We start from the raw sequence: 12,423 nt of genomic DNA on the forward strand, positions 1-12,423 counted from the left end.
AGTCGGTCCGAAACGACCTATTCTGATGTGAGAAGAACTCTACGTAAATAATCAGAATCTATACTTGTACTTACGAGCAGTTTGATGCAAATTGTAGATGATGGCAATATAATCTGTAGTCCGATAATACCTCTATTACTGTCATATGGTTCTCAGAATGCCTCGGCCACGAACACGAATGGCGCACAGCGCAATGGGCGGCTCGCTGACAAGGCGCGCAGGGACACGGATCTTGTCGTAGGGTGAAGAAGCAGACAAGATTGGTGGCCGTTACCGTACTTTTCCCATGAACAAGTAGACAGGAAACGTAGTCTCGATTCGGCCCTGAATATCCAAAGCTCATTTGCTGAAATGTAACCTTTATAACTGCCGACAAGTTGTGGACAGCGTCGTCGCCGAGAGCCATCAACTGGAGTAGCGTTGACAACTTTGGCCAGCCCCCGACCAACTTCGTACACACGTCGCAGATTCGCAACAGGATTGGAGCAGCATACGTTTCTGTCGGGCATGGCAAATCGCAGTCAACCAAAGTGAGCCCGAGCAACAGCTACTTCAAGGCAGAAATGGGCCGAACCATCATATGCTATCGTGTCGGTTGTTCAACTTGTGACTCTGCGAAGGTCCCTACCTACCGAGTTCGAAAACCTGCCCAGGACACTCCCACAACGTCAAAGAAACAGGGATCGATTCAGCTGTTGCGAAGGATCCTCCCTGTGCTTGTTGCAGCAGACTCATGTGCCTATTCTCACCGGGTAAGTAGAGGTTCATTAAACCGGGCTGAGGAACTGCTCCACAGGTAGGCTTCATATTATTTAATAGCCGCAGTCACAATAAGCCGGGACCCATGGCGCAACGGTAGCGCGTCAGATTCCAGTTCCTGGAATTTCCTGAAGGTTAAGCGTTCGAATCGCTTTGGGTTCAATTCCCTACTTCCGGATCATTTTTTTGTTGCTCCGTAGTGTTCATCTTCAGGCGGAGGGCATCCATGTTTTTTTTTTCTCCACATGAGTTTCATTATGTTGAAGAGATTAAACATGAATGTATGTGTCTCTTGTTTTTGTTTTTGACTTTGTTTCTTTTGGCTTCGATTCTGCTCTGGTCTGTTAAAGGGTATGGAATCAACCCTCAGAGCTCAACTAGCTGCTACTATCAAAATGGTTCGCCGCAGGTCTACAAAGAACGGCATTGATGACTTGAATGCGCAGAAAGTCCCAGACTCTGGAAACCGAACCGCCGAGAGACTTGGACCAGCTAGATGGATGACTGACGGACTGCCTCTGTCGAGGTGCGCTGGGCAGCGCCCCTTATAACTAAAGTGTAGTTGACTGCCATCCCGGTTCGACATTGCGCATGAAACCTTTTCCGAAAGAAGCCCATCAGATAACACTTGGTCCGCATGAGGCCAAACCCTGCCACCGCGCCATAACCTCTCATCCCAAGTCCGCTAACGAAATGACGGCTTGGGCTCCAAGCTACGGAGGGAAGAAAGGCGCAGCTGAGGCCAGGCCGAGTAGAGCAGTCCGTGATTGCTGGCACTGTGAAGGGGGAAAAGGCAGCTGCCGGAAGGACGGCTCGTGATCCGTTAGTTTTATTAGAGCCAAGTGCCTCGCTGTAGACACGCCTACTTAATGGATCATGCAATTACCAACCAGTCTGTAATCAAGGAAAAGTTCCCTGGCTGCAAAAGCCGCCGCTATGCCAAATTCCGGTCCATGGCCCCCGCGCTGCCGCCGCCGCCGCCGCCGCCGCCGTCGCCGTCGTTCTGTTTCCGACCTGTGTGGGCAAAGCTTCTGGTGTAGGTTCCGAGCATCCGCTTCCCAGCACCTTCGCCCAGGGAAAAGAAGTGGATGGAATCGGGGAATACTTGTTATGCGGCGCGGAACAGAAGACGGAAACACAAGCCTCCATGTTTCGCTCCCTCACTCGCGTACAAAGCGGCACCTGCACCGAGGCATGTACAATGCTTTTTGTGCTTTTTTGCTTCTAAGCTACTATTTTATTTCTCTGTTGCCTCTGTCACGACTCGCACACTAACTTAGTAAATTCATCCATCCGCGCAGGAGAAACTCGCCCACTCCCTTTCTTTCCATTTCCGCTTCTCAATGGGCTTGGAAATGCGGTTAGCACTACTACAGAGCGTATACGACCAGGTGTTTTGTATCATCATATAATATGTGTTATTATTATTGATTGAGAGCCCAACTGGGTCTTCTTGCCCCAAATCGGGAGCTTATGTATCTATGTTGAATGTGCGCCTCGCCAATGCAAACCCTGAAACCCGTGGGTTGAATAAACCTTTTTGTTGGGGAGCACTAGCAAGCGCAACCGTCACCAACAGCCCAAAACGCCGATGTTGAAATCGTAGCCGGCATTATTTCGCTCAGCCTCCAAAGCAAAACAAAGAAAAACAACGCTTTTAGAATGGTTATTTTAATAACACATTCTCAAACTACACCACCCCCACTCCAAGCTAAGCTGGCATGTTGTAGCCGCTTATTTGCTGTACTGCGCACGGAAAGCCTTGGCAGCGCTGACCATGTTGGCCAGAGCCTCCTTGGTCTCCTTCCACTGGCGAGTCTTGAGACCGCAGTCAGGGTCGATCCAGAGCTGTTCAGGCTTGAGGAACTGAAGCATCTCCTGGATACGGTCCTTGATCTCCTGCTCGCTGGGAACACGAGGAGAGTGGATATCATATACACCAGGACCGATATGACGAGGGTAGGCAGAGTCGACGAAGACGCGGAGGAGCTTGGCGTCAGACTTGCTGTTCTCGATAGAGAGGACATCGGCATCGAGAGCGGCGATGGCGTGGAAGAAGTCCTGGAACTCAGAGTAGCAGAAGTGGGAGTGAATCTGGGTGGCGTTCTCGACACCAGCAGTGGACAGCTTGAAAGCATTGACAGCCCACGCGAGGTAGGCGTCGCGCTCCTTGCCCGAGCGAAGAGGGAGACCCTCACGGAGAGCAGGCTCGTCGACCTGGATAACGTCGACGCCGGCCTTCTCAAGGTCGACAACTTCGTCACGGAGGGCAAGAGCGAGCTGCTCAGCCTGAACGGACTGGTGGACATCGTCACGGGGGAAAGACCATCGAAGGCAGGTGACGGGACCAGTAAGCATACCCTTCATGGGCTTGTCAGAGACGGAGACGGCGTACTTGGACTCCTTGACAGTCATGGGGGCAGGGCGAGAGATGTCACCGACAATGATGGGGGGGCGGACACAGCGGGAGCCGTACGACTGAACCCAGGCGTGGGTGGTGAAAGCATAGCCGTCGAGGCGCTCGCCGAAGTACTGGACCATGTCGTTACGCTCAGGCTCGCCGTGGACGTAAACGTCAAGGCCGAGCTCCTTCTGGATGCGGACGTTGTCATCGATCTCCTTCTCGATGAACTTGTCGTACTCAGCCTCGGTGATCTCACCCTTGGTGAGACGCTGGCGCTGCTGGCGAATCTCCTTCGTCTGGGGGAAAGAACCGATAGTAGTGGTGGGGAAGAGAGGAAGGTTGAGCTTCTTCTCCTGCTCGCCAATACGGGTGGGGAACTCAGCCTTGCGGCTGTAATCCTGGGCAGTGATCTTGGACTGGCGCTCCTTGACCTGGGGGTTGTTGGTGCGGGCAGAGGAGGCACGAGCCTGCATCGACTTGGCGTTGGCCTCAAGCTGCTCCTTGACGGAGGCAGGACCCTCGGTAACGGCCTTGGCAATCAGGGCAATCTCAACAGCCTTCTCAGAGGCGAAGGAGAACCAGTCAGCGACCTCGGGGTCGAGCTTCTTCTCGGAAGCGAGAGTGTGGGGAGTGTGCAGGAGCGAAGAGGAGGTGGCAGCAATGACGCGCTCCTTGCCAAGCTTCTGAATGGCAGACTCAACGATCTCAATGGCACGCTTGAGGTTGGTCTTCCAGATGTTACGGCCATCGACGACACCAGCGGACAGAATGGTCTTGGGGCCAAGAGCACCGATGACGGTGTCGAGCTGCTCAGGGTTGCGGACAAGGTCAACGTGGACAGCGTGCACATCCTTGGGAACAAGGTCGAGGTTGTGGACGATGTCACCGAAGTAGGTGGTGAAGACGAGCTTGGGGATCTTGTCGCCAAGGCTAGCGAACTTCTCGTAGGTGGGCTTGAAAGCGGCCTTGGTCTTGGCCGGGAGGTCAAAGACGAGAATAGGCTCGTCAATCTGGACAGTCTCAGCACCAGCGGCCTTGAGCTGGGTAAGGTATTCCTCATAGACAGGCAGAAGCTTGTCAAGCAGGTCAATGGGGTCGACCGACTGGCCACGGTCAGCCTTGCCGAGGTGGAGGAAAGTCACGGGGCCGACGAGGACGGGGCGGGTCTCAATGCCAGCCTCCTTGGCCTCCTTGAACTCAACAACAGCCTTGGGGCTGTCGACAAGCTTAAAGGTCTGGTTGTCCTGGAGGGTGGGCTTGACGTAATGGTAGTTGGAGTCAAACCACTTAACCATCTCCAGAGAGGGAACATCAACGCCACCCTTCTGGTGGCCACGGCCCATGGCGAAGTATTGGTCGATGGTGTCAAGGCCATCCTTGGTGTAGCGCTCAGGAACAGCACCGAAATCCTGGATTTGGTGAAGTACCTGGTCGTAGAGAGCGAAATCGTTGCTGGGGATGGAGCTCACGCCAGCATCCTTCTGAATTTTCCAGTGAGCGAGACGCAGACGCTTGGCCTCGGCGAGGAGGTCAGCCTGAGAGATCTTGCCACCCCAGTCTGGACATTCAATTGTCAGCAACTAGACTCTTTCTTCTTCTTCTTTTTTTGGTTTTTACCCTGCCTCTGGATAGCGGGGTAGTGGACTGAGTGGACTAACAAGCTTCGGTGCCCTTCTTCAGGTCGCGGTTGACGCCCATGCGGGGGAAACCGAGAATAGCGGACTGAACCATGTTGGCGCTGATACGGTGATTTCCGAGCGACCTATATGATTTATGTCTAGAGACAAACCATTGGTTAGCTCTTAGCACTATTGCACTTTTGCAGCTCTTCTGCGCGAGGGGAGGAGATGATGAGTGGGGCAACACAGGTTGAGCCAAACAGTGGCAATGATTGGTACTTACAATGTAAAAGTCTTGCTACTGTCTCAATGGACAAAGGATAAATGATGGACTATCCCTCGAAAGCACAAAGACTTGACAAGAGGGAAAGAATGGGATGGGAGGGAGAGTGAAATTTTGCCGCGAGGGGCAAGTGCGGGGGCGGGTTCAAATACACCAGCCTGAAGGCGGAGGGGGGGGGCAGAACGTGAGAGCACGCCTTTATCGGCCCAGCCTCTCCCCCACTTGCCCACCTCGTACCTATCAGTACACGCTGTAGACCTGTTTTTTTACGTGGTTGGGGCACGTTTTTCAGGCTCTGGCATATTTCAGGGTAGCTGTAACACATTTCAGGAAATTCGACGGGGCTTGAGAATTCTAGTTTACTGTTTCGATTCTAATGGATTCCTACCGATTCTAGTAGATGTTGCAATGTGAAATCAGACTAGGCTTTGATCAATTTCCTTGCTCTTCCTCTCTGCCTCCTCTCCTCCTCCACCGTCTTCTTTGACCCCTCTTTTTCCTCCATGCATCCATGCACGTCTACAAACAAACAGCCAGCCAGCCAGAGGGTAGGTCTAGTTAGTGAGAGAGCTTGTGATACAGTCGACGAATTTTTCTCGCCCGTGCCATCGCTGGCTCTTTCGCTGGGTTACCCTCCTGCTGGTTGATTGCCCGGGCACCTCCCTACCTAGGTACCTACCTATGCTATGGCGAGCTGATTTCAACTGGCTGGCTGCACGGCCAGCTTGCTATTCTGATAGATAGGTAGGTAGGTAGGTAGGTGGATGGGTGAATAGATGGAGAGTCCTGATCTTTTGTCATTTTTTATATCTACCGAGAAAAGGATCTGTTTCGTAAACATTCTTAATTGGCCATGTTGGCATAAATATCGTGTTAGGACCCCTGCCAGAATACCCCTCCCTAACTAAGTACCCTCTACGAACGTGGCGGGGGGTGTTTTCTACCTACTTACTGGTGTGGCATGCCTCAAGAAGCATTGTATTTTCCACAGTATTTTTCTAGCATGCTACCAGTATCATGATTAGACACTAGTAGTACAAGTGTCGGGATTTTTTGAAGCGTGTTCAATGGTCCTCTTTGGTTAGATACCCAAAAGGATTGTTTGGAATAAACGTCACATGTAAGAGACATGTCAGAACTCCCTCCTGGCCAGGTGAACCGACTGGTGAGTGTGTGAATGAGAGGGTGAGTGAGTGAGAGAGAGAGAGAGTGAGTGAGTGGGTGAGTGAGTGAGCGAGTGAGAAGGTGGGTTGAGTGAGAATGGCACGAACAGGTTGCCCAACTGTGGTGTACTATGGAGTATTGCTATTGCTTGCTGAATATCCTGCTACGTTACTCGGAACAAAACGCAGCCTTCCAGGGGAAAACATCACTGTTACATCGGAGGCGACTTAGCTTCTTACACTGGGCAAGATACTTGAAATCACTGGAGCGGCACTCCCTGCTACAAGCTGTGGTCTCGTGTCGTATGGGGGGATTTTTTTTTAAGGTGCAAGGGCCGAGCTAGCGGGGGTGGGAAGGGTCCGGTGGTTCACAAAATAAACATGGAGAAGAAGAAAAACAGAGAGACAGGCGTGTTGCATTGTTGACGTTTGTGGCGCGGCGCCATCCCTTGGGTCAGGTACTAACTATATCCGAGTCAACAGGTCTGTTGTCCAGATGACAACTCTCTTTCTCTCTCTCCCGCGCTCCTTTTTTTTTTCTGCTTTCCGTTTTTTTTTTATTCCTTCTTCTTTTCACCTTTACAAAAATCGGAATCCTTTGCCAGAACCTTGATCCTCTGCCACTTTCCTCTCTTGTCAGGGAAAGAAATCCCAACCCAAATTCTGCTTTCGACGCAATCTCCGGCGCAGGCACAGAAAAAGCCGGCCCGCCCACCCGCGCGCAACCCACCCCCGTCAAACTCCGACCTTCTCCGTTCGGCTCGGCTCAAGCAAGCCATCCCAAGGCTACTTTTGTTGCTTGGACTTGGAGGCGTCCTTTGCATTGGTTGCGATACATAATAACCCACCCGGCTAACAGACAAGCTTCGGCTGGGCAGCTTTGCGCCAGCTGTTCTCTCCCTCCGTTCCTCTGTCTCTCTCTCTCTCTCTCTCTCTCTTTTTCTCTCCGCGGCCTGCCAGCTTCTATTTTTCCGTGGTGGTTAGTCCCGGCAACCTGCCCCAGAAACCCCCACTTGTCTTGATACGCAGGACCAGTCTGTGGCATTTCGTGATCCTATGTAATTGCTAATCGTTTTGTGGTTCAGCGATCCTGCCTTGCTCCCTTCGGACCCTCCCTTCCCCGTCGTCGGCTTTGCTCCTCATCGCTCTCCCACTCTCCCCGCGGGTGCGCCAAACGCCGTTGCTATTACGCGACGTAAAAGGGCCTACACACCGTAGCCTATATACTCCTAGCCATCAAACTCACACACACACCACCACCACCATTCCCGCCACTCCCGCCAACCCCTTTCCGCCCATTTCCTGCACGTCTAAACGTTACCCCGCGTCTTTCCGAGGCTCTGTGCTTTTTTTTTGTAATTTTTTTCCTCTTCGTGTGAAACTACCCCTCCCCCGTGTGTGTGTGTGTTGTATGCCCCTCATTAAGATCGGCCTTCTTCTGTTCCCTCTTCCCTGTTCCGCTTCTTCCTCTTCTTCCCTTTCACCATGAGTGCCTCCATCTCAAGACTTCTTCTTACATATCGCACCTCCTCTCGCTCCTGCCTCCGAGCTTCTTCCCTCTCCCGTCCTACCTTTGGAGCTCTCCAGACCTACTCCCCCGCCGCCTTTCGCACCATGGCCACCTCTCAGAAGATCAAGGTCAAGAACCCCGTCGTCGAGCTCGACGGCGACGAGATGACCCGCATCATCTGGCAGAGCATCAAGGACAAGTTCATTCACCCCTACCTCGACATTGACCTCAAGTATTACGACCTCGGCCTCGAGTACCGTGACCAGACCGACGACCAGGTCACCATTGACGCCGCCGAGGCCATCAAGAAGTACTCTGTTGGTGTCAAGTGCGCGACCATTACACCCGACGAGGCCCGCGTCGAAGAGTTCAAGCTCAAGAAGAGTACGTTGTTCCGTTTTGTCACTTCTACGGCGGTTTCGTACAAGTTTCAGCCCGACTCTTCCCCTCCTACCCTATTTCCGAGACTTATATACCTTCAAGAAACCAATGCTAACCAACACACTCCGCCCCGCCCACAGTGTGGCTCTCTCCCAACGGCACCATCCGCAACGCCCTCGGCGGAACCGTCTTCCGCGAGCCCATCGTCATTCCTCGAATCCCCCGTCTCGTCCCTGGCTGGAAGCAACCTATCATCATCGGCCGCCACGCCTTTGGCGACCAGTACCGCGCCAAGGACCGCGTCATCCCCGGCCCTGGCCGCCTCTCCATGGTCTTCACCCCCGAGGGCGGCCAGCCCGAGGAGATCGACGTCTTCGACTTCAAGTCTGGCGGCGGCGTCGCCCAGACTCAGTACAACACCGACGAGTCCATTACCGGCTTCGCTCACGCCTCCTTCAAGCTGGCCCTTGACAAGGGCTATCCCCTCTACATGAGCACCAAGAACACTATCCTCAAAAAGTACGACGGCCGCTTCAAGGATATTTTCCAAGAAATCTACGACACTACCTATAAGAGCGAATTTGAGGCCAAGAAGATTTGGTACGAGCACCGCCTCATTGACGACATGGTTGCCCAGATGATGAAGAGCTCCGGTGGCTACATTATGGCTCTCAAGAGTATGTTTTCCATGTCTCCCCACAGCACTACTCTATTACGTCTTTCTCCTTGTCAATCATCTGGCCCTCGTTCCTGCTTCTTCTCTCCAAGGGGGGGATCTTCTATTACCTTTTACAACCTTTCCCTCCCTCTTTCTCTCTTTTTCCTCTCGTCCTTGTTCCCCCCACCCCCGCTTCGAGCCCAGCATCATCCGCTAACACACTCTAGACTACGACGGTGACGTCCAGTCCGACGTCGTCGCCCAAGGCTTCGGCTCCCTCGGCCTCATGACTTCGGTCCTCATCACGCCCGACGGCAAGACCTTCGAGTCTGAGGCCGCCCACGGCACCGTCACCCGCCACTACCGCGAGCACCAAAAGGGCCGCGAGACGTCGACCAACCCCATCGCCTCCATCTTTGCCTGGACCCGCGGTCTCGTCCAGCGCGGCAAGCTTGACGACACTCCGGACGTCGTCGCCTTCGCCGAGGCCCTCGAGCGCGCCTGCATTGACACCGTTGACGTCGACGGTGTCATGACCAAGGACCTCGCTCTCGCCTGCGGCAAGACTGGCCGCGAGGACTACGTCACCACCACCGAGTACCTCAATGCCGTCGAGCGCCGACTCAAGCAAAGCTTCACCCAGGGCAAGCTGTAAAAGAAGAAGGGGAAAAAAGAAATACAAGGCGGGAAAAAAAAGACGGAATACCAAACAGGGCCGCGCTTTTTTTTTTTTACTTCTCGCCAGAAACGAGAGCATAAACCCCCTCGCCTGGTAACAAGTACTCTCGCCTGATTTTCCTTCTTCTTATTCTTGCCCCCCTCTCGCATTCATATACGAAACTAGCCCGCGCTTGCTTTTTGACTTCTTCTTTACCTTTACTCTGGCCCGTGATCCCGGTTGAGAAAGTATCTGCTGCCACATCTCACTGTCCCCACGAAAGATGGGCCGAGCTAAAAAAAAGAGGGATACTTGATGATCGACCAAACACAGAAAGAGAGAGACCCGCAGAGATGTGTGCGCCTCTCCGGCATCGGAAGCACGCCACATGGCCACGGCAGCCAAGGCAAAGGGAAGTGGGAAAAAAAACCGCACGGCGGTTAACGTAACATTCAAACAGAGAAAAAAGAAATGCATGTGTGACGGGATAGCACGGGATCTATAATATACCCTATAACTTCTCTGACATGTCAGCCCTTCCACCCATGATGTGGGTTTTTTCTTTTGAATATATATCCATTTTAGGCCAACGTGTGGTGTGACAGGTGACGGGCATAATGCACAGTAAATCCCTACCCAACCGGTACACATCGTCTTGAATATTCCTTATTAAATCGCTGCTAAAAGTCTAAAAGTACATTGAACTCTGTTGTTGTTCGCCCTTTCCAGCTAGTGACGATCTCTCTCTCTCTTTTCCCCCCCTTCTTTCTCCGTGTTACTGTTCCCTTTGTTTGCGCCGCCCCTCCGCTTTGTGCGTCCCTGTTCCCAATGCATGTTTTCCACTCCCCTGTCTGATTGCCTGCCCTGCCCTGGTCTTGTTTTACTTTTTTTGCTTTGTTCCCTGGTCCGTATTTGTTGTATACGGTACGCATGTGTCTGTGTTGTGGCAAGAAAACAGAATACAACATTCTACATTTCATAGCCAATAAATCGGTAGTCCAGGACAGAAAACTCCGTCTTGTAGCAAAACTGGAAACCCTTCAAAAATAGAATCAAACTCCTTCCCTCGGCCTAATATGTATTGCTTGCGCTCCAACTCCCTGCAAGAGGAAGAGCTGCTGCCTCTGCTACCCCAACGCTGCCCAAAGAAAGATGCTTGCCGTCAAGTTGCAGGGTACGAACTGCGGACTGACCCAGGCGAAAGGCACCGCTACTCGACAGCTTCCTTCTTCACGCGACGTCCACTAGGTGTGTCGGCGTCGCTCTTACGCTTCTTCTTGGACGGCCTGCTGGCCGAGCCGCCGGGTCTGTATCCCGCGTCATCCTTTCTCTTGCGCTTGCCGCGGCCCACGGGAGTGCCATAGTCAAGGTCCTCCTCCATGCTGACGTCCACGTCGCCTTTGCTGTCAGTCTTCTCCGTCGCAGCGGCAGCATTGCTTGGGCGAGACGACACGCCGCTTGCGCGCTTACCCCGGGCGTTCGTCTTACCGCCGCGCTCACCTCGGCCACCGCGGGATTTGCGTGAGCTGGTGCCGTTGCCGTGGCCACTCGTTGACGCTCCATCGGCACCACCACCACCACCAGTGATGTCGGTGTCGTCATGTGCCTCCCCGTCTTGGAGAAAAACTTTGGGGGCATGTTTGCGCAACCAGTTGGTGACGCTGGTTGGGTTCTTGAGATGTGGATGTGAGGAGAGATGGCTATTGGGATGGGCGCGCGGTGCGAGCGACGGTAGGTGAGCGTCGGATTCGAGGCTGTTATCCACTGTGAAGATGTAATCGTCGACGTCGTCGGCAGTCAGGAAGCTTGCCGGGTGCGACTCGCCGGCGGCCACAGTCAGATCCTCGATGATGGCTGGGTTGCCGCTCTTGGCCGCAGCGTAGTTGGTGTGCGGGACCGCCGTCAGCAGCTCCTCGAGCTTCTTGAGGGCGGCGGCCTTTTGCGACGCGTGGTCGCGGTCAATGGCAAGCGTGGGGGCTTTGGCGTCACCGCTTGGTTTGAGAGCCACGTCTATACGTTTGTCTAGGGGGATCTGGGCAGAGTTGTTGATATCGAGGAGGATGTCAAGGAGACGGCTAGAAGTAGGCTTATTTAGTAGGTGTCACACAGTGTCATCCGGAGTAGATTCAGGAAAAAAATCGTACTCATTCTCAACGGCTAAGCGTTTTACTGTCGCCGAAGTCTTTGCTTCTTGCTTGTGTAGCTCCTCGCCGGTTTGCATCTTCTGATCAAATACGATGCGCATCTTTCGATATTTCTTCTTCCATGATTTGTAACCGACAGCCTTGCGCTCTGCAGAGGGCTCAGTCTTTGGTTGTGAGTCTTCCATCGCAGGCGTGTATGAGGTGTATTGTGCGTGAAGAGGAATGTGCTGGCAAGGGCAACGATCCGCGTTGGGGATGCGACGCTGGTGGTGGTTGTCGATTCAATTGTCCCTGGCCTGGCTTCGGGTCAGCGCGGCGCGAATAGTGCTGTTCGATTTCGACGATAAATGCGACGCGACGGTCGACTTTCGATGAAAAAGCTGGAGCGGAAGATGCCAATGCGTGGAGTTCTGATGGATGTTGAAGCAGGATGGGAAATGAAGTTTGATGAAAGGGCAGGGAGGGATGGCGGATGTGACAGAAATGGAGAGGCCGAGAAAAGGGTTTGCGTGAGGCGCCTCTACCTCCCTACCTACCTAGTAATGGGCTACAAGTAGGTAGACTCCATGTCGAGGGTGCTGTGGGTATCGTCGCGCACTTCCTGGGCTACCCAGTATAAGCCGCACCTACCCTGGAGATGGTTGGGAATCTCGCGGGAATTCTAGCAACGTGGGAAAAAGTAGTGCAAGAGAGCGATGGGTATTGGCAAATATATGAATTGTCCCAGACAGTATTTACATTGACCTGTCTGTAATATCGATCGTTCAAGCCAGACTCATGAAGACACACTTAAAACGCGACGTATTGAAAAACGCGAGGGCAGGGAAGGCTAATTGCCACACTT

At 53.2% G+C, this 12,423-nt stretch overlaps 3 protein-coding genes and 1 non-coding gene across 4 annotated transcripts; 2 read left to right on the plus strand and 2 right to left on the minus strand.

Moving 5' to 3' along the window:
- The first annotated feature begins 838 nt into the window (after window positions 1-838).
- V2A60_009700 lies at window positions 839-921 on the plus strand. The gene has a single exon. It is a non-coding gene; the product is annotated as a tRNA-Trp (tRNA).
- A 1,572-nt stretch (window positions 922-2,493) lies between these two features.
- V2A60_009701 (5-methyltetrahydropteroyltriglutamate-homocysteine S-methyltransferase) lies at window positions 2,494-4,894 on the minus strand (the record flags this gene model as incomplete). The annotated part of the gene is made up of 2 exons (XM_083260965.1): window positions 2,494-4,721; window positions 4,822-4,894. 2 exons carry the CDS (start codon window positions 4,892-4,894, stop codon window positions 2,494-2,496), a joined length of 2,301 nt encoding a protein of 766 aa, XP_083117091.1.
- A 2,819-nt stretch (window positions 4,895-7,713) lies between these two features.
- V2A60_009702 (NADP-dependent isocitrate dehydrogenase) lies at window positions 7,714-9,432 on the plus strand (the record flags this gene model as incomplete). The annotated part of the gene is made up of 3 exons (XM_083260966.1): window positions 7,714-8,122; window positions 8,260-8,796; window positions 9,005-9,432. The coding sequence occupies 3 exons, from the start codon at window positions 7,714-7,716 to the stop codon at window positions 9,430-9,432; spliced, it is 1,374 nt and encodes a 457-aa protein (XP_083117092.1).
- Window positions 9,433-10,645: 1,213 nt separating this feature from the next.
- Window positions 10,646-11,764, minus strand: V2A60_009703 (IEC3 subunit of the Ino80 complex, chromatin re-modelling-domain-containing protein; the record flags this gene model as incomplete). Its single annotated transcript, XM_083260967.1, has 2 exons — window positions 10,646-11,510; window positions 11,580-11,764. The coding sequence occupies 2 exons, from the start codon at window positions 11,762-11,764 to the stop codon at window positions 10,646-10,648; spliced, it is 1,050 nt and encodes a 349-aa protein (XP_083117093.1).
- Window positions 11,765-12,423: the final 659 nt, after the last annotated feature.

Source organism: Cordyceps javanica, chromosome 7 (genome assembly GCF_051103115.1).
Source record: "Cordyceps javanica chromosome 7, complete sequence".
NCBI classification, from domain to species: domain Eukaryota; kingdom Fungi; phylum Ascomycota; class Sordariomycetes; order Hypocreales; family Cordycipitaceae; genus Cordyceps; species Cordyceps javanica.